At 49.2% G+C, this 27,909-nt stretch overlaps 1 protein-coding gene across 7 annotated transcripts; it reads right to left on the reverse strand.

Annotated features, from left to right (window-relative positions):
- Positions 1-34: 34 nt before the first annotated feature.
- HDAC8 (histone deacetylase 8) lies at positions 35-27,881 on the reverse strand. Of its 7 annotated transcripts, none has more exons than XM_063346563.1 (12): positions 27,753-27,881; positions 27,182-27,234; positions 25,623-25,753; positions 23,177-23,318; positions 22,173-22,285; positions 21,056-21,133; positions 20,526-20,634; positions 19,456-19,628; positions 16,330-16,424; positions 15,071-15,204; positions 3,517-3,622; positions 35-571 (listed from the first exon to the last, which is right to left on the reverse strand). In XM_063346563.1, the coding sequence occupies exons 1-12, from the start codon at positions 27,831-27,833 to the stop codon at positions 563-565; spliced, it is 1,224 nt and encodes a 407-aa protein (XP_063202633.1). In that variant the 5' UTR covers positions 27,834-27,881; the 3' UTR covers positions 35-562. The 7 variants fall into 7 exon arrangements, 6 of the variants coding, with proteins under 6 accessions (XP_063202633.1, XP_063202636.1, XP_063202632.1 ...); XR_010072537.1 differs by lacking the exon at positions 15,071-15,204 and adding an exon at positions 7,742-7,838 and having other exon boundaries at positions 554-571; XM_063346562.1 differs by lacking the exon at positions 35-571 and adding an exon at positions 578-2,290.
- Between the last annotated feature and the right edge of the window lie 28 nt (positions 27,882-27,909).

The following is a 27,909-nucleotide window of genomic DNA, read 5'->3' on the forward strand; positions in this document are numbered from 1 at the left end:
AGGGTGGGCGCAGGAAGAAAGGAAAGGGCTGGAGAGGAGTATTTCAAATACTTTATTTAAAAAAAATTCCCAGTGAAAAACACCTTGGCTGTGCCTTTCTGTGGGTAAGAGGCACAGCCCCTGCCCTGGGCCCTGGCACCGCTCCCCGGGAGGGCAGCTCAGGGGCTGTGCTCCTGCCAGAAGGCAACACAGCGTGTGGCTCCAGCTGTGGAGTGTTCACAGCTCTGAGCAGCCCCTCTCTTAAAAAACATTTAAAACCAGTTGTGAGAATAAACTTTGTGGTGTTAAAAAGGGAAAGAGAAAGGAGCAAGGGAGGCTCTGCCAGCCCTGGAAGGCTGTGGCTAGAGGGCCCACACTCCTGCTTGGGGAGAGCCACAGTGCTCATGGTGCGCAGCAGCTTTTCTTCTTTAAAGAGAAAACAATCAACCAACCAACAGTAAATTTTTCCAAATTTTCCCCGCAGACACAAATTTCACCAGCTGCTCACATAAACACGCCATCTTCCTCATGGGAAATGCTCCTGTGGAAACCTGAGCCTTCCTTTTCCACTAAACAACATGCTTCAGATTCCCTGCAATACACAAGAAGGCAGAAAAGGGTATTTCCACTAGTATTTCAGCCTGACGTAGTGGCTGGGCCAGGGGTGCCACCCCTATGTCTGATGGACCGGGCAGGGACACAGGAATCCCAGCCTCAGCACAGACACCGGTCCTGGCTGGCCCCTGCTGCCCTCCTCCGAGCCGCACCTGCGGAACTACCAAAGGGAGACTCCGCCACTCCCTCCACTGAGAGTCTCTCCTGCAGCCTGATCGCTGGTTCAGGGTTCATGGGCCAGCACCGGATGGGCACACGCTCACTCTCCCTGCTGCCTTGTCCTTCCTCCAGGCTGGATGTGCTGCCAGAAGCACGAAGCACAGATCCCTCCCTTCCAGCTCTAGAGCAATGCTGTTCCTCCTCCCCTCCTGGACAGGTCAGGGGGGATGTCCCTCCCTAGGATTGGCCTCTGCTTGGGAAAGGACACCCCGGGCCATCACAGCTCCCAGCCACCTCCTCTTACTCTGCTTCTAACACCAACACATCACAGCATGCACAGAGAGCAAGTGAAAAGGGCTGACGAGCACTGTCTTGCTGTCCCCAGCCCTCCTGGGGACAGGGACAAGACAGATGGGCAAGTTGTGATCAGGCGGTGGACTAAACATTCCCAAAGAAGCGTTTCAACAGACGCACACTGAAGTCACCCATCTCCAAAGGACGGGCACAGACCAGTCCTGCAGATTTGCATTTCCTCCCAGGAGTTGGGTCTCTTCTCCCTGGAGAAGCAAAGGCTCAGGGGGACCTTGTCACAGTATTCCAGTATTTGAAGGGCAGCTACAGAGAGGACGCAAGCTCTCTCTCTGCAAGGACCCACATGGAGAGGACAAGGAGCAACAGGTATGAGTTGCACCAGGAGAGGTTTCACCTTGTTATAAGAAATAAATTTTTTTACAGTGAGAACAATCAATCACTGGAACAACTCGCAGGGATGCGATAGAGTCCCCGCTGCTAGAGGTGTTTAAGATGCAACTGGACAGGGTGCTAGATAACGTCAGGAAAGGTTGGACCAGATGATTGCATTGTCATCACAATTAAAGAGGAAGTGATCAGTGACTGGCTACACCACTTGGACGAACACAAGCCTGTGGGACCAGATGGGTTACATCCAAGGGTGCTGAAAGAGTTGGCAGACGTGCTCGCCAAGCCACTTTCCATTATCTACCTGAAGTCATGGCTAACTGGGGAGGTCCCAATGGACTGGAGGGTAGCAAATGTAGCACTCATCTACAAAAAAAGCAGAAAGGAGGATCCAGGAAACTACAGACCTGTCAGTCTGACCTCGGTAGCAGGGAAGATCATGGAGCAGATCATCTTGAGTGCCATTACAAGTCATATAATGGACAACCAGCGGATCAGGCCTAGTCAGCATGGGTTTATGAAAGGCAGGTCCTGCCTGACGAACCTGATCTCCTTCTATGACAAGATGACCCAATTATTGGATGAGGGAAAGGCTGTAGACATTGTCTACCTAGACTTTCGAAAAGCATTTGACACTGTTCCCCATAGAATTCTCATGGAAAAACTAGTGGCTCATGGCCTGGATGAGCATACGATCTGCTGGATCAAGCACTGGCTGGACGGGCGGTCCCAAAGAGCGGTGGTCAATGGAGTTAAATCCAGCTGGCGGCCGGTCACAAGTGGTGTCCCTCAGGGCTCGGTGTTGGGACCATTTCTGTTTAACATCTTTACTGATGACCTTGATAAGGACATAGAGTCATAGAGTGCATCATCAGCAAGTTTGCAGATGACACGAAGCTAAGTGGGAGTGTTGATCTACATGAGGATAGGGAGGCTCTACAGAGAGACTTGGACAGATTGGATCGATGGGCCAATGCTAATGGAATGTGCTTCAACAAGGCCAACTGCCGGGTCCTGCACTTGGGCCACAACAACCCCATGCATCGCTACAGGCTTGGGGAAGTGTGGCTGGAGAGCTGCCTGGCAGAAAAGGACCTGGGGGTTCTAACTGACAAGCAGCTGAACATGAGCCAGCAGTGTGCCCAGGTGGCCAAGAGGGCCAATGGCATCCTGGCTTGTATTAGAAATAGTGTGACCAGCAGAAGTAGGGAGGTGATTGTCCCCCTGTACTCAGCACTGGTGAGGCCACAGCTTGAGTATTGTGTCCAGTTTTGGGCACCTCAATATGAGAGAGATCTCGAGGTGCTGGAGCGAGTGCAGAGGAGGGCAACGAAGCTGGTGAAGGGCCTGGAGAATAAATCTGATGAGGAGCGATTGAAGGAGCTGGGACTGTTTAGTTTGAGGAAGAGGAGGCTGAGGGGAGACCTCATCACTCTCTACAACTACTTGAAAGGACATTGTAGAGAGGCTGGTGCTGGTCTCTTCTCACAGGTAATTAGCGATAGAACAAGAGGGAATGGCTTCAAGCTGCAGCAGGGTAGGTTTAGGCTGGACATTAGGAAAAAATGCTTCACAGAAAGAGTGGTTAGACAGTGGAATAGGCTGCCCAGGGAGGTGGTGGAGTCACCATCCCTGAATGTGTTAAAGAGTCGTTTAGATGTGGTGTTAAGGGATATGGTGTAAGGGAGAACTTTGTAGAGTGGAGTTGATGGTTGGACTCGATGATCCCAAGGGTCTTTTCCAACCTAAATGATTCTATGATCTTTGAAGTCCCTTACAACCTAGGCTGTTCTATGATTCTACTAAGGACGAGGCCCTGCGATCATCTGCCCAGCCAGAGGAAAGGCAATGGCAACTTTTGCTAACAGGGACCCACTGCTCTGAGCTGACGTGCTACTAACACTGAGATTCCCAAGTGAAGCAGGAGACATTGGACACGATAAGCAGTCAAGTCAATGTGGTTCATGTTTCTAGTCATCGAGAAAGACTCCAGTGAGCTTTCCTGAAGTCCTCTCTAAAACGTCCTGTAAGCCTGAAGCAGGAGCGTTGGCTTGGACAACTCACCTTTGATAGAGTTAAGAATTTCTTGAATTCTCTGTGGCTCATTGCGATCTGGTCTGCAACTCGGTGTGATCTCCAGCACATAATCAGGACCGTACTCTGTGAAGAACTGCAGAAAAGAGGAGAGGTGAGGAGAGTCAGCAGAGAGGTCTCTGGCTGTCTGAGGCTGGAGGGAAGGCTCCCCATGGGTACCTGTTCGTGAAAAGGCGAAAACGTTTTCTCCATCTGAGGGACTCTTAACTACATCAAAGAGGTGCTTCTGCAGCGTCTGTGTCCACCTGAAGTTTGCAACCGCTACCAATTCAAGGGCTTTGGAAGCAGAGCTCAGCGGTGCAGCCAAGAGCTGTCTCAACCCTACCACAATGCTTTTTTTGGGAAAGATGTTGACACTCATTTTACGCATGGTTACCTGCAAACCTGATTTTTTATATGAATAAAATTCAAGTGCTGCCTATCAGATATCCTTCCGTTCATCTCCCTGCCCCCTTGCACAGTGCTGCGTTGACATGAGTGTGAAACACCTGGAAGGAGAAAAATCAGCGTGCTTCAAGGTTAATAATGTGTCTTTCCTGGCTGAGTGCTCCAATAGTGTGCAACTGAGCCTGAATGAGAAAATGTGCAGTACATGGGCTCTACATGTTAATGCAGAATCACAAATTATTGCCAGCAGTTTTATTTCACAAGCATGCAGCACTGAGAGAAGAAGCAGACACAGCAGGGTTAAAAATTCAGCGGTGAAGTTACAATCAGTCCTGTTGCTACCCCTGGAGAGCTTCACCCCACAGAGAGCTAGTCCAGACTTAAAAGATATTGTACCAAAGATAGGGAAATTCACAGCATTATAATCTCCCAAGTGACTAATGATGCACAGGGCTGGGGTTTTCTTTAAAGGTGAGATTGGAGGTAGCATATCTGGCAACCCAAGACCAACATCCAATCCCTGATGTTCTCCACCCAAGGATATTAAGAGAGCTGGCTGACGTCATTGTGAGACTGCTCTCCGTAATCTCTGAGAAATCATGGAGATCAGCAGACTTCCCAGAAGCCTGGAAGAAGGTTAATGTCACCTCCATCTACAAGAAGGGCTTAACGGAGGATCCAGGAAATTATAGGCCCATCAGTCTTACTTCAGTCCCTAGTAAAGTTATGGAACGAATCCTCCTGGGGCCTCTCACAAGTCAGATGAAGCATGTGATTGGGAAGAGACAGCACAGATTCACCAAGGGAAAATCGTGCTTGACAAACCCGATCACCTTCTACAACAAAGTAACCTACTCAGTTGATGTGGGGCAAGCAGCAGATATTGTCTACCTGGATTTCTGCAAGGCTTTTGACGTGGTTCCACACAGCCTCCTCCTAGAGAAACTGATCTGTTACGGTCCAGACAAATGCTCTGTGTCGTGGTGAGGGAAATGGCTGCCAGGCCGCACACAGAGGGTGGTGGTCAAGAGTTCCTGTTCAAACTGGCAATCCGTCACAAGTGGGGTCCCTCAGGAATTGATACTGGGCCCAATGCTGTTTAATATCTTCATAAGTGATCTGGATGATGGGATCCAGCATACCGTGATGAAGTTTGCTGATGATGCCAAACTGAGTGGGGAAGTGGTCATTTCTGAAGGGAGAGCCACCCTTCAGGAAGGCCTGGATAGGCTGGACGAGTGGGCTAACAAGAGCCTTATGAAGTTCAACAAGGACAAGTCTCACACCTGGGAAAACATAATCCCACATCCGGAATGCTGTCTTCAGTTTTGGTCCCTGCTATACAAAAGACACGTGGACAGGCTGGAGAGTGTCCAGAGAAGGGCCGTAAATATGGTCCAAAGACTGAGAAGCCTGCCATATGAGGAAAGGCTGAGAGAACTGGGTTTGTTCAGCCTTGAGAAAAAATGGTTTAGGGGAGACCTTATCACCACGTTCCAGTATTTACAGGGTGGCTACAAAGAAGACGGAGACTCCCTTTTTACAAGGAGTTACATGGAAAAGACGAGGGGTGATGGGTACAAGTTACTCCTGGGGAGATTCCAATTGGACATAAGAAAATTTTTCACAGTGAGAACAATCAGCCATTGGGATAATCTCCCAAGGGAAGCGGTGGATTCCCCAGCATTGGACACTTTTAAGATTCATCTGGACAGGGTGCTGGGCCATCTTGTCTAGATGGTGCTTTTGCCAAGAAAGGCTAGACCAGACGATCCTTGAGATCCCTTCCAACCTGGTATTCTGTGATTCTGTCATCTCTGCACTAGCAGGGGCAACAAGGGCTTCTCCAAGCAGACCTCAACATGCCAGTACTGATGAGGAAAGCAAAGTGGCTCCTGAATGCTGCAGGTTATAGTCCAGCATTTGAAAGCAAACCTGAAATCATGCCAGGTTTATCATCCTGTGAATCGCAGTGTTAAGGAGCACAGTAAGCACATCAGCTCTTCACACAGAATGGGTAAGGCAGGACACGTGCTGCCCGCCAGACTTTTTTGTGGTCCAACACTATATTCCACTGAAAAGGGAGTAAAAGACAGATTTTGACAGCTGCATTGACTCATTTGTGCAATGAGTCAATTGCACAATTGGACCCAGGCAGCTGAGTTTAAAAATAGAATAATCTTTCCTTTTTAGCAAGTCAGGGTTTTGATCTATGCTTTCAACACTGTGAGAATGAGATCCAGTCTGTCCCCCAAACCAACGTGGGGCAGCAGGAAGCTGCAGTACACTGTGACTGCTCTTAGCTCATTAAAAAATTACCACGACTATTCACATCAGAGATGGAGCCAGGGCCAGCCTGAATGGGAGCTTCACCCAGCTGTATCGTGCAGCATGGGAGCACATGCTTAGCTAATTAGCAGGCCAGCCCCCTTTCTTCCAAGCTTCTCCCCAGCCAGCCCAGGGACTGAGGTATATTTTTCAAGCAGACTGTTTTCACAGTTCTCTTAAGTGATCTCCCTTTATAGCTAAACATTTTCCTTTCTTCTCCTCTGCCCAGAGATTGCTTCGTAAAGCCCCTACTGAAATACTGACACAGAACACTGACATTTTTCCTGCTTAGAAAGACTGAAAATGGATAGAGCAGAAGAAAACACCACGTTTTGTAAGGTCCTCACTGAGAGCCGGTGTCTCTAGTCTGGTTTGAGTTTGCTCCTGTAGCATGAACTGGAGACAGCTACTCCCAGAGCACACAGGCTCCACTGGCAGAGCCCACTGACTCCACAAACCAAGGAGGCTGGCTTATTTGCAGGAAAAAAAGGAAATACACATCAAATCTTGACTGCAGCGTCCATGATAGAGCACATGGAAAACGCACACATCTCAGTAACTGGTCTCGGCTGCACAACCTGCTGGTTACACAGGCAGTCGCCCAGCAGACTTTGTACCATCGTCTAGCACACCCATCCTGGGAATCAACGAGGCAGAGTTAATCCTGACAAAGGCATCATTTCACACTTCCTCATCCTCTGATTTCTGTGGCATCAAGTGAAACAGAGCACCGATACAGTTTCATGCAACTGTTTTTCAAAGTCTATGTTAAAGGGCAAAAATACCTGGACTTTTGCACTGATGTGGTTTATGGCAGTTGAGAAGCTTTTGGTATTAAATAACTCACATCCTGTAGAGCAGCTCCATGTGCTGAGCCACCCAGTATGGGCTGCAGAGTGCAGTCACGCAGGAGAGGTTGGGGCTGGCTGCGTTTTACACCATCCACCGGAAAGCAGGTCAGCAGTGCAAGTCTGGTAAATCTTGAACTGGCTTATCCAATGCTCTGAAGCAAACAGTCCCAGCTGTCCAACACGTTTGTACAAGCACCTTCCATCCACTCTCTTGCAGTTTGGAGGGGATTCAAGAGGTGGTTTTCAGTGCTTCAGAAAAGACTCATTCTGTTTCTTATCTCTCAGAACAAGAAGGATGTTGCAAGCAGGCAAGCTCAGGCTCCAGCAACAACAAGACGCCTGCACTACTCACTCACCCATTTATTTATAGCTGGGGAAAACACATCTTTTTTGTTCCTGAAAAAAACCTGTCATTTTCAGGGATGAAAAAAAAAAAGTGTTGAGCACCAAGACTCACAAGGAAAGCTAAAAATCCCCTCCTTAATCAGCAGCTTGCCTGGAAACTCACAGCCACTCCCTTTTAAAAGTCATGCATGCCAAAACGGAGAGAATCACAAGTGTTCGATGTGCAATCCTAAAGCCTTGAGCAGGCAAAAAGGAGATGAAGTTTAAACCAGAGGGAGGCATACCTGGGACTGAAAATGTCTTCCTTCCCATCAGCGGGATGTCCTAGAGAAAGGCAGCAGTGCCCAGTGTAGTAGCATGACTGCAGAGTGCTTTGGTGGCCTGAAAGAGGGTGGGAGTAATGGTTCAGGAGATGGGAATGTGGAATGACTGCAGGGAAAGAAATGTTGGAGGAAGAAAATAGTAGGCATAGAGGCCAGGAAAAAGGATGAGAAACAGAGAAAGGAAAATGTGAAGAGAAATTGAAAGAAAAAAAGGCTAAAACAATAATGTTCTTAAAAGGGAAGGATATTTTCTACTGAATAATGCCAAATCTGATAAGTACTATGCCAATAGCAAAAAATTAGGCATCTTATAGAAGTCTAAATTTTGCCCCTCATTTTTAGTACAGTTAATTGGTGAACACTGCTGCAGAGGGACCATGACCCCCTGCACCATCAGCACTAGATGTTCAAAGAAATTCTATGCTGGTCCTTCTAGACATACTAAGAGTATTTAAACACCATTACACTGTTGCTTAGTCAAGTGCTTTCTGAATCTCAAGACCACAGCCGTCTTGTTTTCAAGCCCTTCTCTACAAACTCATGAACAAAAAAAGAACCACCAAAAGACCTCCACGTTTCTGACTACTGACTTTCTTTCATAGAAACTTGATTCCGAGACCTGGAGCTGTAAAGAACATCCCCAAACCTCTCAATGCTGGAAGAGAAGTGCTGAATGTAACTGGGTAGAATTTGGCCTGTCACCACTGAAAAAACATGCCAAACCTGGCTGAAATATATTGAGAGCAGCACAACCTAGCCACTTCACAGCAAGGTGGTTCATCAGTGATCTGTCCCAGGGCACCCACTCTCATGAGCTTCCTTCAGGAGGTGAGCAGAGCCCTGGGGCTGTACAGCAGGAAAGTGGTGCCTGGACTGCCGTCAAGCTGCTCTGTCAGGAATTCTGCACTGATCTCAAAAAGCTGACTGATCTGACAGCTGAGTTTCCAGGTTTCGTGTTAATCAGAATGGGAATTCCTATTTAAAGCAAAGAAAACACAAAATCAGGAAGTACCAACTTTTATTTCTGTGCACAGGCACCGATAAGCTATTAAACCATTAGCGGTTCTTTGCCAGAAGCAGTAGAAAAAAACCTGGGAATCTGACAAAGAGACATGAGCTCTGTGTGCGCACAAATACATATGTACACATAAACAGAAAGCACGTGTTGTTTCCCTTCCGATTATCTCATAGATGTGTAAAACATTTCATACCCACTAGCCTCCAAACGAGTTCTCTTTCTTCATGACTTTTCCCCCTGCCAAATCTGCTTCCACCAGTTTACCTTAAATACGCCGGCCCACCCTAACAGCACAACACAGGCAGCCTGAGCCATCTTGTGGAAAGATTACGGAGGGTGAAATATACTGACGAGAAGGACTCGAAAAATACACAAAACCAGTCACAGCTGTAGCTCTGGGAGTTTCTGTTAGCAAGCTCTGCAGGACTAATGCAAAATGAGGACATCTCATTCTTAATCACAGAGAAACAGGCTGCCACACAAAGTGCTATCCTGGAACTTGCACTAGCAGCAAAGTGAGGAACTACGTTACCTTCAACTAGTTCCTTCTAAGGGGGGAAAAAAAAGCCTGCTCTAAATGCAATGACACATGGAGTGAGAGAAGGGAACAGAAGGACACTCCTTCTCCTGAAGTGTGAGGTCTGCAAGGCTTAAACTAACTTGTCAAGTCAAAAATCCAGGTGTGACCATCACATGACTCTGAAATAAGGCAATGGCAACGCACTGCCTGGCATCTGACTGCTCTCTGTCATGCTTTGCAAGACGAGCCCGCTAAAAAAGATAGAAAGTGTATTTTAAGTTCAGTAAATGTCAGAGAAAGATGGGCTATGGCTCTCAACGATGGTGTACAAGTATTATTCCAAACCATGTCTTGCAAAAACCATATTTGCCTTCAACCATCTTACTGTCTTCTGCTCTGACAACTGTGACCAGCAAAGACTGGTCTTCCAGATCGCTTTGTTGTAAAGCAGAGCCACTAAGAGAAGCCAGACAGCAAAAGGTCCTCGATGACTTTGGATGTCAACTCCCAAGCTGGCTCATCCCTTCCATAGGCAGCTTGAAAAGAGCCATTTGACTTTAACAGACTCAGATCCCTCATAGGAAGCGCACGAGTGCAAGAGCAGCAAGTTGTGTTATGGAGTGCTCAGTGGGCCGGCATGTGCGCTCAGATCTGTGCCCGCGGCGGCTGGTAAACGCTGCACTGAACTGCACACCCTGCCTGCATCCATCAGCAAATCTGCTGGTGGCTGGGAGCCTCCTCCCTTGGCAAAGGTGGAGAATGGAAGCTTCATCCTAATTTTGTCCAAGCCCTCCACAGGCAACAGCCCATCTTATGGATGCAGAACAGGATGAAGCTTGCTTTTGTTTACACAAGGCTTTCCTGGTTCACACTGTGGCTTTTTTAAACAGAGCCAAGTCTTGACATACCCCTCTCCATGCTTCAGAGGAAGCCAGAGGATATACAGCCACCCCCACATCCAAGCTGAAATGCAGTTGGGCAGGAGGAGGACCCCAGATGCACTGCAGAACACGCAGATATCCTCGAGGGAAGGCGGACACCTGCATCCTGGGCACTGAATTGCTTGATGGAGTTTGCCTTCTCCATGTAGCCACCCACCAAACACCCAGCCAAGCGCTCCCATGGCATCTCCAAGTTAAGAGGCCCAAACCAAACCTCCACCATCCTCGCTTGGACGTTAAACATGTGGGGCCATGTGCTGCCATGCTCATATGCCTCTCTTCATTGTGAAGGGGCTGGCAAGCAGTGGCACAAGAAGACAGGTTTCTATGCCCTTAACGAGCATAGAGGTCTCAGAAAGCCAGGCCTGAGATTTTTCTCCCCACCAGCATCCGCACAGGGAGTTGCATCAGCGCACTCTCACTGCGCTCTCCACCGTGACCTCTCCCCAGGCCTCAAGCACAAGCATTTCTTATAGCTGCCTTACTACAGAAGCATCTCCCTCTGCTAAGGACCTATGTGCATGTACTGTTGGACATGGGTATTCCTGACTGTGCTGTGTCCCAAAGGCAGGGTTCAGGAGCAGGCTTCCAGGAGAGACTGGTACCTGTATGCACCTTGCAGCTTTCCTCAGAAATCAGACTTGTTTCAGCGCTCCTAAGAAGCAGTAGGTTCCCATCCCTGGATGAACACTCTGGGGGAGAAGCACAATGCTATCCAGTACAAGCTGTCCCACGCTGGCCTTAAGACAGGGCTTGCACATCCACTCGACGATGAGAGGCTAGTAGATCTCAAACTCCTGCTCTCGTGCATGCCAAAGCCCATGAAATCCCTCACCAGAAGACAGAGCAATGTGCCGAATAGCTGAGCCACAGGAAGCCCCAATGTGGGGGCTGTGCAGGTACCTGGCTGCAACTCTCCCATGAGTTTCATCAACCAACTGGGATTCCCATGACAAGGGGAATAGATTCTGCGGGCATAGATTAACACACACAAAGGCTGGGACATAACAGAGGTGGAGATTGCAGTTGCTAAGCCAAGAGCTGGGAAGAAGACACACACTGGCCCTCATACGCTCAGGCTGCGCATGCCTTCTGCAATGAGCAAGTGTCATGGTTTAGCCTCAGATGGCAACAAAGAGCCACGTGCCGCTCTCTCGGGCCTTCCCAATATGGGAAGAATCGGAAGAAAAAAGGCAAGACTCTTGGGTTGAGACAAAGGCAGTTTAACAGAACAGCAAAGGGAACAAGCAAACAACAACAATAACACGGATAGAGGAATATACAAACACGGTTATGGAACCGCCGCTCCCCGTCGCTCCCTGCCCCGATCTGGGATGCCCCGCTCCAAGCAGTGACTTCCAGCCGGGGGCATGGCTCACATGTCATGGAATACCAGGAAAAATTAACCATATCCCCGCTGGAACCAGGACAGCACGTAACAGCATTTTCCCAGCTGGCCCCTCCTGGTGCCAGGCTCAAACCATCGCATCCAACACAACGACTGGCCTTTTCACAGCTTCACTGGTTTATTAGCTTCAGCTATTAATTTCCCACTGACGAGTACACAGATCCAGCTGGCAATTTTTCCAGCTGACTGTTCTTTTTCCATGAGTGACAAGAGCTTGGAGGACCACAGACACAAGGAAGTTATTGGTTTGAGTAAAGCAGCCACCAGGCTGCAGCCTCAGCTGAAAGCCCACACGAGCAGGATCAGGCAGTTTGGTCTGTGCGGAGAGGAGCCAGATCGGGGACAGCATCCAAATTAAAAGACAACATTAGCTACAGTGAAGACAAGCCTAAAACTGCTTGGGATCTGCCATGGCTTCTGATCTCATGGAAAACAGGACAAACAATAAGAAGGATGTCAGCTTCACTGCAGATTGCCTGCAGCTGCCCGACTGCAGCAAGGTTCCTGCCTCCTGCCCATGGCAGTGTTGCTGTGTTAAAAGGAACTTGCATTTAGTTAAGTACCCAAACCTAGACCGGATTAAGAGGGGATTCTGTAGCTAAGCTCCAACAGAGCTTTCCACTCTTGGAAAACAATTTTTCTCCTCTCCAAGCCAGAGTGGTCTTCAGAAATCATGTCAAAGAAGGTGTTTATTGCTGCTGTAATCTTATTACAAAGCCATTCTGTCAGACAGCCTCAGCAAAACATGGGACCAAGTAACCAGAAATTGTTGCATTTGTGTCTGTCTCAGAGACAGCGTAACAGCGGCCCCAAACCCAACTTTCTTACTAAGAGACATTCAGGCACTGACCCAAACCACTGTCAAGCAACCAAGTGCAAATCAGCTGGAGAAATCACATCCAGGTTTGATGCACATCTGCACTGCTTCCCATTTTATTCCAAAGGATGAAAAAGACTTAAGCTATAAATCCAAAGATGCAGTTTCCAATGAGAACAAAAAGTTGTCCGAAAGGCTTTACTAAGGAAGAAGAGATGGGAAGAACCAAGTTTTTACACAGCAAGAGGAGCTACTGGAGTCTCCAGCTGGGAGGTCTAAGCCCTGAGAGTTAGGTAAGAACAGCCCGGTGACACCGGGGATACTGGGACAAAACCAACCTGAGGGAACCAACCAGAAAATCTGAGCATTTCCTGTGACAGAAAGCTTTTTGAAAATGGGAATTTTCCTAAAGGAAGTGGTGGAAGCCCAACGGCTTCCATTATCTCAAACCAGATAAAGCCCTTAAGAATAAACAAAAGAGAATGTTACTGCACTGGGTGCCAGTTTTCTTTGAAAGGGGAGTTTTGATATCTAAAAGTAATTCTTTTTTAATATGTCCAGTTTTCATGAGCCAGGCAATTTTCCAATTAATTTATTTTTTAAAATGAAAGTCCTGGTACCTGTTACTAGCCCTATATACCCCCTCATAGGTATCTTTTAGCAATCTTCTACACAGAGAAATGCCACAACATTTTCTGTACACAGCAAGACTTACACGCTGTAATACACAGGCTGGGGGCAATGGGCAAGGATAACCTACCCACAACTCCCCGACTGTTGAAGAGTATCCAGAAGACCGAAAACTCAGATGATGCAGATGGAGACTGCTGCATACATGTGAATTCTATCTGTTACAAGGGTACAGACCTTTGCATCACCTGAAACCTTGGTGCTACAGACACTGGACCTGTCATCCTCATTGCATGAGGTGGATGAAAATATTCCAGATAATTCAAGCCGAGGTGGCAGAGTGGGCTCTCAGATGTAATGCTCCTGCCTCATTTATGGTAGGCAGGATTTTAATGAAGAACAAGATTAAAGCCCCTACTTTTAGTGTTACCCCATGCAAGGTGCATACTGGATCACATCTTTGCATATAACCAGGCATCCCTGCCTCGCTCCGAACCAGAGGCTCAGCCAATTCAATCCTGTCAAGTACCGGATGAAGAGCAAGGAATTACAGAAACCAAAAAGATGGCCCAAAACGTGCCACCTGGAGAAGCAGCCACCGCCTTTCCTGCATGCACTCAGCAAGTCCCGTAGAGCCCACTGTGCACAGCCAGTCGCTAGCCTTGCACTTTTCTTTTTACCCAGGGTCTCACTTGACTAGGACAGGTCTGGAGAACTGCTGAACACCCAGAGCTGCCCCCAGGACCCGCTTAAACATCTAAGTACCATAATAATGCTGAATCCTCTTGCAAACCGAGCCTTACATCTTACCAACGGGCAAATAGAGAGATAGCAGAATACTTCTTGGCCATACATCACTTCTGGACATCCAGAAAACTGGAACAGCATCCAGAGAAACTCTGTGTTTGCACTATTCTTTATACTCATCCCCCCGCATCTGCTATCTGCAGCAGAGAGGAGAGGAGTTAGGCAGACAGACTGACAGCTTCCTGGACAACACTGCTCTCCTGAGATGATGAAGGAGGTACCATCCTCCAGACTGTACATTCCCATGCTATTTAAGATCATTGCAACAAGTCAAGCGAGCAAAGTTCTGTGTCCAGGCCAGGGGAGAAAAAAAAACCACTTGCAGTGGGCATAACCATGACACAACTGTTTCTTGCAGCACGTCTCAGATGCACAGTTTGGGAAGAAAGCTGTTGTGGGCTGGGAAGGGGAAACAGCTTTTGCTACAGAGGGTCCAACTCCACTTCCCAATTCTCTTCAGCTCTGCACACACACCCACACCCCACTCACAATGCAAATTGTCCCATTCCCTGCCCCAAGCCCCTGCCATTCCCCCAAAAAGGCCTGGCTTCCTGTTTGCCCACTGCTGGGAGCAGCAGTGGCAGTTGGTGGGGTGGGGAGCAAAGCAGAGGTTGTTCAGCAGGTACAAAGTGCTTTTTGTTCCCTTGACAGGGCTCAGATGCTGCTTCTCCTGCTTCTAATCCTCCTGGAGACCCCTGGAAGAAGGGGCAGGAGCAGTTCAGGAACGCAGCTGTGTTCAGTTTGTGGTATCTTAGCAGGGCCACAGCTTGTCTCTTTGACCCCTGGCAATGAAAAGCGCATAAGAGGTTGAATTCAAGAATGAAGACCTTTACAGACCGGCCAATGGGGATTCTGCCCCAGGACCTCCTCCCACAGTAGCAGTGCCCTGTGCTATCACCACCCCCTGTGCCGGTCACCGGCTGCCAGCTCCTTTCATTTGGTTGCAAACACCTCCCTCCCCAACACATCATGCTCAAAAAGTGCCCTGCAAGCACCACTCTGGGGCCCCAACACCAAACGTGCCGCTGGCTCACTGCTGCCTGCATATACACAGTATCTCACACAAAGCACAAAAGCACAGCCGGAGCACACGATCACACAGAGGCAAAATCTCCCCAGCTCGGTGCAAAACAGAGCAACATGGTTTACCTCCTCCCCAGAAAATAGCCTCCAGGAGGCAGCAGCAGCCAGAAGGCTGGGTCTGAGAGCCCACTGCTCTGCCTGGTGAGCCACCTTGCTCCCACTGCATGCGAGCATGCTGTGCTCCCTCCACCTTCATCATTCTGTAAATCCCACCAGGGGAAAAAAAAAAGAAAAAAATAATCACACCTTACAAAAAGATCTCAACTTTGTTTATGAAAGCATTTCACACTAGTTTACTGATGCTTCACTCCATTTCCTCATGTCCTGCCGCTGGTCACCAGAGAGATTAGCACCCCTGGAGGAAGGTGCATACTGCTCTTATCCTTCAGGGCCCTTGGTGCAGGAATCACTAACACAACAAATAAACCGTTCAGATCAACAACAAACAGGCAAAACCTAACCACCTTCAGCAGTTAATTCCTACAGACGGAACCATCCTTTTCACTGCCTGCATAAACGAAAGATCCAATCTTGTTTAAAACCTGTTTCTGCAGAAACCTGGTTAAAGGATCATAAGCACGACACCCCTCAAAAAACATCTTGTATCTGTAATCACCAGTTTCTATAATGATGAATTTCCAGTTTGAACCCACACAAATGCTTTACTTCCTCGTGCATACTGGTCCATGAGATCCTTAGACAACGGCAAAACCGTAATTCTCCTTTGTAGTCACGGTAAGCTTGAACTGCATTGCACGTGCAGGTGTGTTTCTGTAGGGTCAATAATATTGATGTGCTGTTTGAGACCTAGATTGTGTCCATTCAACCAGCCGTCCAGCCCCACTCCAGACATTAAAAGTGCCAGCACTGGAGCTGAGACAGCTCATAGGGGATCACGAACAGCACCAGGCGCCACGGCCCACTGCAAGACCGCTGGTCAGAAAAGCTCCAAAGTTGCACCTGGTTGTTACTTTCTGTAAGTTGATGAAAGCAGGGCTAAAATTCAAAGCCTTGAGAGAGGCCTGGCTCTCTCCTGGCAAAAGTACACGCTCAAGCCAAAGAGCTCTTTGAGCAAACAGGTGACTCCCCCTCACCACCCTCCCTGTAATTATCTGAGACAGGAGTTTATTGGCGCCCGAGATCACTTGCAAAAAGATGCAGACAGGCTTGGGTTTTGGGAACAAGCACCCACTATGCTGCTAGGACAGTGTGTTATTGTTACAGGAGTGTCTCAACAAAACAGTATTGAGTGGCAATGACGCCGTTTGGATTAGGTGGAACGACTCAGCTCTCGCACAAGAAGGAACGGTTTGTCAGAGCTTTACCTCGTGATCGGGGATCTCGGAGGACAGTGTTCTCCCAAGGATGACCCCAGTCAAGTATGTCCAGCAGCGAGCTGTGTTGGCAAGGTTGTAGCCTCCTGTCTCCAGCGAGAATTGTGATTTTGGAGGGGAAGAGTGGGGAAAGGGAAGATGGAAGAGAGAGGGAGAGATTTTAGTGGAAGGGACAAATTGCAGAGGCAACGCACGCAGTTTACGTGAATTCAGCTTATTTCATCCAATCAAGCTGTGGCCAAAACCTGCATTTTGCACCTGCTAGCTACACGAGGCCAGGTCCGAATGACACTGTATGCAAGGGCAGACCTCCCAAACTGAACCCCAGTTACATCTAGTGTGGGACGGGCCAGGCTCCTCCAGCCACCATCTCAGACCCAGCGGGAGCCCCTGGCCCCACGTGCTAGGCTCTCTCCTGGCAGCAAGGAAAGGTGTTAAAAGGTAGCAGGGAGAGAAGCGCAAGGGCAGCAGTGGAGACAGGGGATTCCTGCTTTTTAATGCCAGCCTTCAACCCATAAAGCATAATACGCATTCCCAGACATTTGCTGGTGTGGAATAATTACTCAAATGATCAAAAATTCAGCTTTGTTCACACATTATAAAATCAAAAAGTTTCTAGGGTAGAATACAGCCGCAGCTGCTACGTGAATAATCCACCATGTCATCTGCGATTCCCTGTACAATATTGCTTGCAAAGCAACACGGGGGACAAAGCGGAATGGAGAGTCCACGGTCTCTCCCTGTGATAATACAGCAGATACGGGAACGAGATGGTCCTATGGAACTGATAAGCTGCATACTTGATACTCTGAGCCAACAGTCTGTTGAATTTTGATGAAATGCTGTCCTTTGTGCAAACTTTGCTCATTATAGTGTCATTATGACACCAAAACACACCTCCATCCCAAAGGCTATCCGCCTCCAAGGTGCGACCGCTCCTCCTTGAGTCTGTGCCCTGAATTTTTCGTAAACTATACCTTTAAATGTGAGGTGAGATAATTTTACACCAATCATAATAAAAGTATTTATGACTAAAGCCACTCAAACCGCACCTTGAAGGTACAAAATACTCTAAAAATAGCCCAAGAAAGGGGGGTTAGCAGGGAAGACACCATCGTGAACAAGTCAAGGAGGACTCCATCACAGACTGCCTTTGACTTCTGGGACCAGTCGACGGGCTGAGCCTTTCTTCCCCCACATAGAGACGCCTGTGGGTAAGACTTGGACTATACCGTGTGCTTCATCAGGAAACTTAGAAATCTCTCTAAAGAGTCTCTTTCCCACATTTACAGCCAGGGTGTATTGTCTATAACTTTGTCGTGTGTTTTGTATGATTAACAATACTTTTATTTGCACGTGCTTTGCAGACAGTGTATTTATCCCCAGCAACCCATAAGAACCTATATATCTGTTGCTTAAATAAACCACACTATTTAAGCAGTTAGTCATTTCAGTTTCTCATTGAACACGACCAAAGACTTGAGAGTGGCCATGTTAGTTCATGAGCATGACTAGACCGAAGATGCAGTCCACTATTAGTGTATCCAAATCGTAATAGTTTAATATATTAAATGCGACTGGACTGATAGTGGTGAATTGGGCATCCCTCAGAATTTAAACCTAGCTGCACCTAGCCTCCCACCTCGGTAAGGAGTATTAGAATGCAAGGGGGTTTACTTTCTGCCAAAACCGTTTTACCCCTTTCACACAACAGCTGGTGAGCTCTTTAGCACTGTCATGTTTGAGAGGATAAATATGAAGCTCATTAGTACAACTTGTAACTGCTTTACAAGTAAATGAGGTTTCACAGTCAGTATGGTAATGGTCACCTCCATGGCAATGGTACATGAGCTCACAAGGAGAAACCTGAGCTGAAAGCAATCCTGCAAGAGACTCAGAAAAAGTTTTTTTTCCCCCAGCAAAGACCACTAAAATAGTAAGACAGAAAACCACTTTAAAAAGAGAGGAAGACTGTATTTTTTAGCATTCCCTTCTGATTGGGTTGGGTTGTTTTTTGTTTGGGTTTTTTTTTTTTTTTTTTTTTGCAAGACTCCTTCCCCAATTTCCCCTTCAAAATACTTCCACAAGCTGCAGTGGTGGGACATACTCACAAACTGAAAAAGTGTGATATGCAATTTCAGTTGTGAAAATACCAAAAAGACACTTGGTATTTTCACAACTGACAAATAGTTGGCTCTCAGTTTTTGCCAAAAGTTTTGGGGTTTCTTTTTGCCTGAAAGGTGCCATTCCCAGCATACCCACAGACATGCCACAGCAGGACTGAACACTCGTAACCTTTCCAAAACAATGTGCACTGGCACATCAAATTTTAGGCTCAATGTGCTCTACCTGATCTCTACCATCTCAAAAAAGAGAACAGCTAGAGCTGATATGGCTCCAGGCACAGATCTGGGGGGCTCTCCCTATCACACAGTGGCTTTTGCTGTTCTGAAATGCTCTACTCCATAAAGCCTGTGCCGTGCTCTCCCCACTGGATTATGCCGCATCACAGAGCTAAGTCAACCTTAGCTTTCTCTGGGTATCAGAGCCCTGCTATACCGTGCAGGCAGCCAGTCCTTTTCCCAAGCCCCTGCTTGAATCCACGTGAATTCATTCATTGCCAGATGCCTGAGGTAAGTTTGGGAACACAGCGCTCGCTTTTGAAGAGAAGCGCTGCAGGGCTGATGAACAGAGATGTTAATCAGAGGTGCCAATGAGAAGCCAGGGTCAGTTCATCGGGGTTAACAGCTTCTGTTCTCCTCCAGTGGAACCAAGGAGCCTTTAACTCAAGGTCTTAGGGTCAGGATTGAGAATTGCACCTCTCAGTATCAAGGATTTGATGGGGCTTTGAGGAACCTGGTCTAGTGGGAGGTGTCCCTGCCCATGGCAGGGGGGTTGGCACTAGATGATCTTTAAGGTCACCTCTGACCCAAGCTATTCTATGATTTCAGGCCTGTGTGAAAACAGTACTGAGCCACAGAGTGCCCTCCTGAGGCTGCCCAGAAGTCACCCTGCTGACCTCCAGCCAGTGCCCGAGCCTCAGGGCACACACTCAAGGAAGGGTCGCAAGACGACAAACCTGCTTCCTCGTGAACAGCAGGATGCGCATGCACTCACCTCCTCCCAGGATGAGAGTTGCTAGCTGCCACTGCAGGACGTACTTCAGACACTTGCCCACTCCCTCAGGCGTCATGTTGAAAGAGCACATGGGATCTCCGGCAATGGTGTCTGCCCCAAGCTGCAGCACAACCGCATCTGGGTTGAAGGCGGCGTACACCTCCTTCAGCACACTGTGGAGAGGAGAAGTGGTGGGGCTTACCGCAGATGTGGCTCAGAGGGATGCTGGTAGCATAGCCCTGATCCCTCAGATCCATTGATGCTTCTCAAGGTGTCTGTATTCTCTGCTCCCACCCCCTTCATACCAGTTACGCTCCCTCTGCTCCCAGTTAGCCTTCTGCCTCTGCTACTCTCCTGCAGTAAGGTTAGCTCTCAAAGTGCTCATCACAAGGCAAAAGCATCACTGATAACAGCGGGGAGGGGGCATCTAGTCCTGATCAGCTTAGTGGTAGCATCAAACCACACGTTTACATTGACCGCCCTGAGCAGAACGGCTGCAAGCCAAATGCAGGGGCTTTTCTCCCCTGTTAAAGTCATGGTGAAGAGTAGGGTCTGGCAAGACAACAATCCTAAACTCTCAGACACCTCTCACCAGGACAGGACGAACAGAGGAAGGTTCTGTCTAGGTTCTCACTCTCCTCTTTCCCATATGGCTCTTAAGGCAGAAATACATTTTGCCCGGCTCTAGCCGATCCTGGGGTGCAGCATGGCCAGTGTTCTGGAGACAGTTTATTAGAAGTATTTTCTCTTGCAGAAGGCAACTGGGCATGTCAGACATTTGGCTTTGCTCCAGGTTTTTAGTACTACAAACACCACAAAGGGAATAACCCTGTTTCCAACACTGTGCTCCAAAGCCCAAAATACAAGGCAAATACTGGAGAAAAACATGTTCCTTTCACAACAACGTTTTTATTTTGCTAAAGTAGAAACACATGTGATCCCTTGAATAAATGTTTTTGCCTTGGTTAAGAGAACCTAAGCATCCCCAGTTCTTATTTGATACGCTTATGGTAGTTATTTATTCTCTAAAATCCCATGCAAGTAAACTGTATCAGAGCAAGAGGGCTTACGTTTCACAGATCTGGTAATACTTCTCATCCTGAATGCCATCTTGAATAGGTACATTCACACTGTAATAGCGGCCTTTCCCCAGGCCAACATCTGTCACATCACCTGTGCCTGAAAAACAAAAACACCCCAGGGTTAATTATGAGGCAAAGGGGACCGGCAGCAAGAGAAACGTGTGGGATGTCTCAGATGAGAGCAGAGAGCCAGGACCTTTGCCATGCTTATGGAAAATTCCACTTGCCACCACCAATAAAGGAAGGGTTGGATGGACCTGGTTCTCACCCTTTGCCAATTCTGTCATGCAGTTTTCAAGGGCTGCAGCTGGCTGCCCAGCAGTGGCTCTGCCCAGAGCTTAGCCACAGCCAGAAAGGGGGAAATGCCAAGCATAGTTCACTCTTCGTTCTTTTTCGTGGGTTAACAGGAGAGGCAGTGAGAAAGCTCTGCTGGACAGAAGGGATGGGACTTGCCTTTGCTGGGGCCTCATCAGTGATGCAAGAGCCGAATTAGCACAAACCTCGCACGTTCAACTTGCCTGGGAAAAATCCTGGCGAAAACTTGTGCAGAGAAACAGTCATGACTTTTGACGTGAAACTAAAGGCATCTTCAACTCCTATCAGAAAAGGGAAGAGAAAAAAGCTTTCATGCATCATTCACATAAATGCCAGAGTCTAAACACAAACAAGCCACTCAATAAACATGAGGCAGCAAGCAGAGCAGGAACAGAATGAACAAAGCAGAAAAACAGATGTGGCTAAATAAATCCATCCTTAATCAACGGAGACCCAAATTCAACTGCAGCAAAGGTCATAACTGGAATGAAATTGGCAGGTCTCATGCTAATCAGTACTGAATGGGTCTCAGTAGCTCAGGTCAGTGCCCACATTAGCAGCACTCGACTGTGCTACTTGGCCTGCAATGCTGGGGGAGGGAGCTGAGCAGGGATGCCTTGGCTAGGGCTTGACTCTGATTAGAACCAGAGCTACCGGGCTCTCTCGCCTTTTCTTAGCACTGCTGCGGTTCAACGTGTCTTTCCTTTTCCTTAAAGACACATTAAAATAGTTGGGGTGGGGAGGGAAAAAGAAGTAACAGCAAACTTAACAGAAACCAAATGCGGGGGGAAAACAGAGCAAAATGAAACACACCATAAAATTTAGGAGAGCAGGACATGATAAATGCTGTTGAAATAATGTCCCTGAAGGAAAGAGCACGGCCAGCTCTGGCTCTAGTTTTATAGCGTCGAGCCTTCTTTAAAAGCAACATTTACTATTGACTGCTTCCCTCTTGCCGTGGTGGCATTAAACTATTAAGCACTGTCAGCAGCTGTTCTGCCGGGATGGCAGACAGGGGACTCGGGGAAGTACTTGCTGGAGAGCCCCTGGCAGAGGGGATTACTGGAATGGCAAGATACTGTTTGTTGCTTTAGGTACAAGACTGCTGCCCAGGCCCTCAAGAGGTCTGATAAGCAGCATAAGGCAAATCCAGAAAGCAGGACAACGCAGAAATGGATTGAGGGAACTTGTACTGAAAGGAAGGAAAGCCACAGCTCTTGCAGCAGATAAAGCCCTACTGCCCCGACCGGCCTCGACTTCTCCCATTCCTCGCCCTGAGTCTGTGTGTCTCTGCTGTTTGCAGCCTGTCCTGCGCCTTACCATCCCCATGATGCAAATCCAAATCGATATAAAGGACACGGTCAAATTTCTGGCGTAGCCGCAGGATCCCCAAGACAGCGTCATTCAGGTAACAGAAACCAGAAGCTTCATCTCTGTGAAAACAATGTTTGTCAGGTTGAACATTACCAATGCAATCGCCATCGATATCAGCATTGTCACTTTCACTTTGCAAGTCTCCACCTCACAGTGGGGCAGAGGAAGGTGAAGAGCCTGGCCAAGGCCGAGCAGCAATCAAAGGATGGGTCAGGAGCAGCTCAACGCAAGGCTGGGAAGCACAGGGAACACGACTGCTTGTGCCAATTGCTTCTCAACCCTGGGCCTTGGGAGATGGGTGACATAAGTTAAAATAAAACATATATTCATGGAAAATGGGGAAGCCCTGGAAACAAATTATTTTACCACGCCAGAATCACAGGATTCAAGGACGAAATTTTTACTTCTCCTGTCGTTCTGGAAGATTGTTACTGACACTACAGCTCAGAGCAAACAGCCACCCAGAGACCACAAGGGAAACCAGAGGTGGGTCCCGCACAGTTTCAAACCTCTTCTTATTAAACCAAAAAAGCTACAGAATTTGGACAACATGTTGCCATGTTCCCCTTCTCTTCCAAGCTGGGAGTGGCACCAACTGTGTGCCCTTCCACAGCCCTTCTCTACGGGCTTTGTGAGTTCAATTCCCACTTGAACTCCTAGAGATAACCAAGTATCAATGGATGGTGGGACTCCTCTGAATTTATCTGCCCTAGACCCACGCTGCAGTCCATGACAGCACCAGGATTGGGCTGTACCAACCTGCTCTCAGGCCTCTGCGCTACACTCTGCTTCTTTCCTATCTACCTCCTGCCTTCCCTCACCCCTCTCACACCACGCTCTCTCTTCCAGCTGGATGGCCGCACCCTGAGGGTTCGCAGGGAAGCTGGGACCTAGGAGGCAGGGTTCAGACACCAGGTGAGAAAACACAAGGGAAGAGATTGTTTTCTTACTTCTTTGCATGATGCCACCCTCCAGGCCAGTTAATCGCTACCTTGCACTTGCCATCCAGCAGGCACTGGGCTGCAGTGATGGTGGCTCCTCCCACAGCTGCCGCGTACTCAAAGATCCCTTCAGTAGCTGGACAGTCGTAACCTGTGGGCAAGAGTCCATGTGTCAGACATGACAGGCCTTTTCCTCTGGTAGAAGCACATTCTTTTTGTTTTGAGCTCTCTCTTTAACTGCTGCTCTTTCTGTTACAGGGACAATCAAAAAGCCACGGCACAAAACCCTCACAACATGTATCAGATTCAGACTTGCACAGCAGATTCAGAAGGCGTAAGCAGGGAAAAAAAATTGCATTGGATTTGTGGGGCAAAGTTTTTGTAGTGGGGGGAGCTGCAGGGCTGGCTTCTATAAGAAGACACCAGGAGCTGCACCCATGTTGGACAGAGACGACTCCAAGACAGACCCATTGCTGGTCAAGGCTGAGCCCATCAGCAATGCTGGTGGCACTTCTGTGGTTACATATTGAAGAATGGGTAAAAAATGCTGTGCAGCAGCTAGGAAAAAGAAGTGAGAAGACATGAGAGAAACAGCAGTTTCTCTGCAGAGAAGTACTCTGCAGAAGAAGAGTACTCTGCAGAGGCCAAGATCAGTGGAGAACGAGGGAGAGGATATGCTCCTGGCACCAGAGTACGGATTCCCCTGCAGCCTGTGGTGAAGATGATGGTGAGGCAGGCTGTCCCTCTGCAGCCCATGGAGGTCCACGGTGGAGCAGATACCCACCTGCAGCCCATGGAGGACCCCACGCCCAAGCAGGTGGGTGCCCAAAGGAGGTTGTGACCCCATGGAGAGCCCATGCCGGAGCAGGCTCCTGGCAGGACCTGTGGCCCCATGGAGAAAGGAGCCCACGCTGAAGCAGGTTTGCTGGCAGGACCTGTGAGCCCCCACGCTGGAGCAGCCTGTTCCTGAAGGACTGTACCCTGCGTAAGGGACCCACGCTGGAGCAGCTCATGAAGAACTGCAGCTCATGGGAAGGAACCACGCTGGAGTAGCTCATGGAGGACTGTCTCCCATGGGAGGGACCCCATGCTGGAGCAGGGGAAGAGTATGAGGAAGAAGGAGCAGCAGAGACAATGTGTGATGAACTAACAATGTCCATTCCCCATCCCCCTGCACCACTGTTTGGGAGGGAGGCAGAAGAGCCAGGAGTGAAGTTGAGTCTGGGAAGGAGGGTGGATGAGGGGGAAGGTGATTTTAGTTTTGTTTTAAATTCTCAGTATGCTACTCTGTTATTAATTAGCAATAAATTGAACTAATTTCTTTAAGTCAAGTCTGGTTTGCCCCTGATGGTAACTGGTGAGTGATCTCCCTGTCCTTAACTCGACCCATGATCTTTTCCGTCGCGTTTTCTCCCTACCCTATTGAGGAGGGGGAGAGAGCAAGCATCTTGATGGGCACCTGGTGGGCAGCCAAGGTTAACCCACCACAAAAATCAAGAATCAAAATGTTTCCTTCCACTCAGATTATTCACGGATGGGTCTTGAACCAGCTTCTGATCTGTGTGCCTGGCTAGACTGACCTACTGGTCCCTCATACCAATCTTGCAAAAACACTCTCAGTTCTCTGGCTGCCCTATCAGGGTCACTGATGTATCTCCCCCTTAAAACAGATGTCCACCAATGAGATAAGCCTAGGTATGCTGGAGGTCTATAGCTAGAATATGATCTTCACCTATTCCTACAGCAGCCTCCCTAGAGCCGTTCCCCAGCAAGGCCTGACCCCAGGGCTGCTCCTCTGCCTGCAGACAGATCAGCTTCAGAAACGTAAAGGGCAGATCTAGGGGAGACTCATGAGATCAGCGCAGAATCTGCACCACTGCCTCAGTGCCGGGTCGCTCCTCCTGTTCCCGAGACTAAGACAGTTCCCACAGCCACCTCACCTGCTTTCACTACTGCATTGCTCAGGCTGCCTTAAGTCTAGGCAGGCAAGAGCCCTCTGCTCAAGATGTAAGCAAAGTCACCAGGAAAACAGCAGCCGCTCTGGTCCCTGGCTGTAGCTTCAGGCCGTTGTTCAGGTGTGCCTCCATCACAGTAGGCTTATGGCAGCCAGTCTCAGCTCTGTTCCAGGGGCGGCATGTCAGGGCCTTCTGTCCTGCCCAAGATCCTCAAAGCAGCAGCAAGAGGCAGTGGCTCCCGGTACACACAGGGACAGGCTGAGCTGCAAGCAGCAGCAGTGTGAGGCTGATGGTACCCTCTGCTGGCAAGAGTGAAAACGCCAGCCTGACAGGTGACCGCTGGCTGACAGGGTCCAGTCAACACCCCATCAAAGAGTGCTTCCCTCTACAAACAGCCAGCAGCCCACCTGAGCTCACCCCTCTGTCTAACCTCAGCGCCAGCAAAAAGCATCCTGGACCTGCTACTCAGTTAATCACTCGCTGAAGATATGCGTCCTTACCCAGTCCATACTCCACAGACTCTGGATGGTCATCATCTCCCTCCTCACTGACCTTCTGCAGGTGCTGCAGGTAGGCATCTGTATGGAAGCTCGCCATCTCCTCCATGGAGGCCACTTTTGGCTTGACTACCCTAGACAGAGAGGAGGAAGGGAGCATGTCAGGACAAGAGGCTCCAGGGTTTGGCTGGAATGCCCAGCTTTAACCTCCTCGGACAAGTAGCCTTCTTTTGCCAGTTACTGTTGAAAAAGCAAACAAAAGCCCTTCCTCCTCTTGCACCGAACTGTCACATTGAGTGAGAAAGCGGCTCAGCTGAGCTGGAGCAGGCCTTTTCCCCAGCTTGGCACTGTCTGCTGTGCCCACTCTGATGAGGAACACCTGCAGGTCTGCCTGCATTAACCTTTCCACTTTGCATCAAGTTTTTTTTCCCTTTTCTGCATGTTCTCCTAGTTTCAGCAATCCCCAGCAGATCCAACATTCTGGTTACACACAAAGGAAATAACAGAGTGAAAACATCCAGGCCCAGCCCAGCACTGCGGCAGGACACCAGCCTGCTGGGTCAAGAGCTGAGCAGCACCTCACATGCTCTTAACTTCGCCTGCATTCAAAGCAGAGAGCGTCTCTCTCGCCAGCAACTTGCACATCACTTTTATGGGGTTTGGGTGCTTTGCAATCTGTCTAAATAAATCTTGCGGCATGTTGAAGCCCTCTCCGAACCTCAGACTCTGGGAGCGCACGCAGGCAATGCAGTACAGCTCCATTGCTACAGGAAGAATGCAAGAAGTTCCCAGCTCGAGGGTATCCCAGGTGCCGAGCACTTCTCACCCCACGGCCAGGGCAAACAGCCCTTTGGGTCCACCTCGGTAATGGTACCTGCAGCCATGTCCCAAGCACGCTCTACCAAAATGACCAGAAAGAAAAAAATACTTTAAAAAAAAAAATCAAAAAAGGTCAAATAGGACTTTCTAGCCCTGCTGAACTGGAGTGCAGGTTTTTTTTAAGATTTTATGAGATTCTGCATAAGAGCAGCTAAGCTAAGCTTTTTCTTTCCCTTCATATCTCCCAGTGTCAAGAGCCTAATGGGGCAGGAGGGTTCTCACTCTTCTGCCTCAGACCTCAGCTTATCTTCTCTCACAAACAGCACCAAGACCCCACAAAAAGTCTCCCAAATCAATCACAACACAGCAAAACAATACGGTCCCTCTCGGCATCAGCACAGGCCAGTGGATTTGGAGCACGCCAACAAGGATGGTTTCTACACCACCACTTCCACGCAGACCCATGAGAGCAACGGGTGACAGCATGCTCTACAGAGAAAGCACAGGGCAATTTATATTCAGTCAGACCACGAAGGATAATCATGTTACACCTGCCATAATTACCATAATCTTGTCCGTTTAGCAAAACAAGCAGACTTTCCTTAGATCCTAGAAATACGTGCTGCATGGGCTCCCATAATCACGCTGCCAGTGGGGACAGTATAAGACCCGCAGTTACCCGCTATCTTCCAAACCTTAGCAGAGAAAAAAATATTCTCTTCACAGAAAATGGGAGCACTTACTTCATCTGGTCAAGTAAGGAATATGCTTCAATCAACGAATGTACCATACTGGCCTAAAAAAAGAAGACGGTGACTGTGAGAGCAGCTCTAGGGCAGGTGACGGAAGCACAGCCACTGGGGCGAAACGACTCGCATCGAAGGCGTAAGGTGGTTTTTCCCCAGCGCACAGCTGAACTGGCAGCAGCCTGAGCTGGGTCCCCGGACAGGGGCTCCCCCGGAGGTGTGCGGCACAGGAGGGCGCGGGGGGCCTTCCCGCCGTCTCCGGAAAAGGCACGGCAGCGCTCGGCTTCTCCAACAGCGGCACCGGGAAGTGTCCCTTCTGCGCCCCCGCTCCCGCCGCCAGCGGCGGTGTGACGGGAGAGACGGGCTCTCCTCCCGCCCAGGGCCCCGCCGCCGCCCCTTGCCCCAAGCTCCCTGCACCCTCCCGCTGCCCCCGGTGCCGGCAGCCTCCCCAATGCCCCGTGACTCCCCGGCGGGCTCCTCTCCGACCCCAGACCTTACCACCGCGCTCCCAACACCCGTTAACAGCCACCCCCCGCCTTTCCCCGCCCGCCCCCGGCGCAGCGCTGACCCGTTTGGGCACTTTGCAGAGGGAGTCGCAGAGGGCCACGTACTCCGGGCTGTACACGTAGACCGGCGGGGCCGCCGCCATCGGGGCCGCCACGCCGGGCCGGGCCGCCCGGGGCACGCCGCGGCGGGCACTTCCGGCCGCGGGGCAGGCCGGGAGG

Source organism: Chroicocephalus ridibundus, chromosome 9 (assembly GCF_963924245.1).
Source record: "Chroicocephalus ridibundus chromosome 9, bChrRid1.1, whole genome shotgun sequence".
Lineage (NCBI taxonomy): Eukaryota > Metazoa > Chordata > Aves > Charadriiformes > Laridae > Chroicocephalus > Chroicocephalus ridibundus.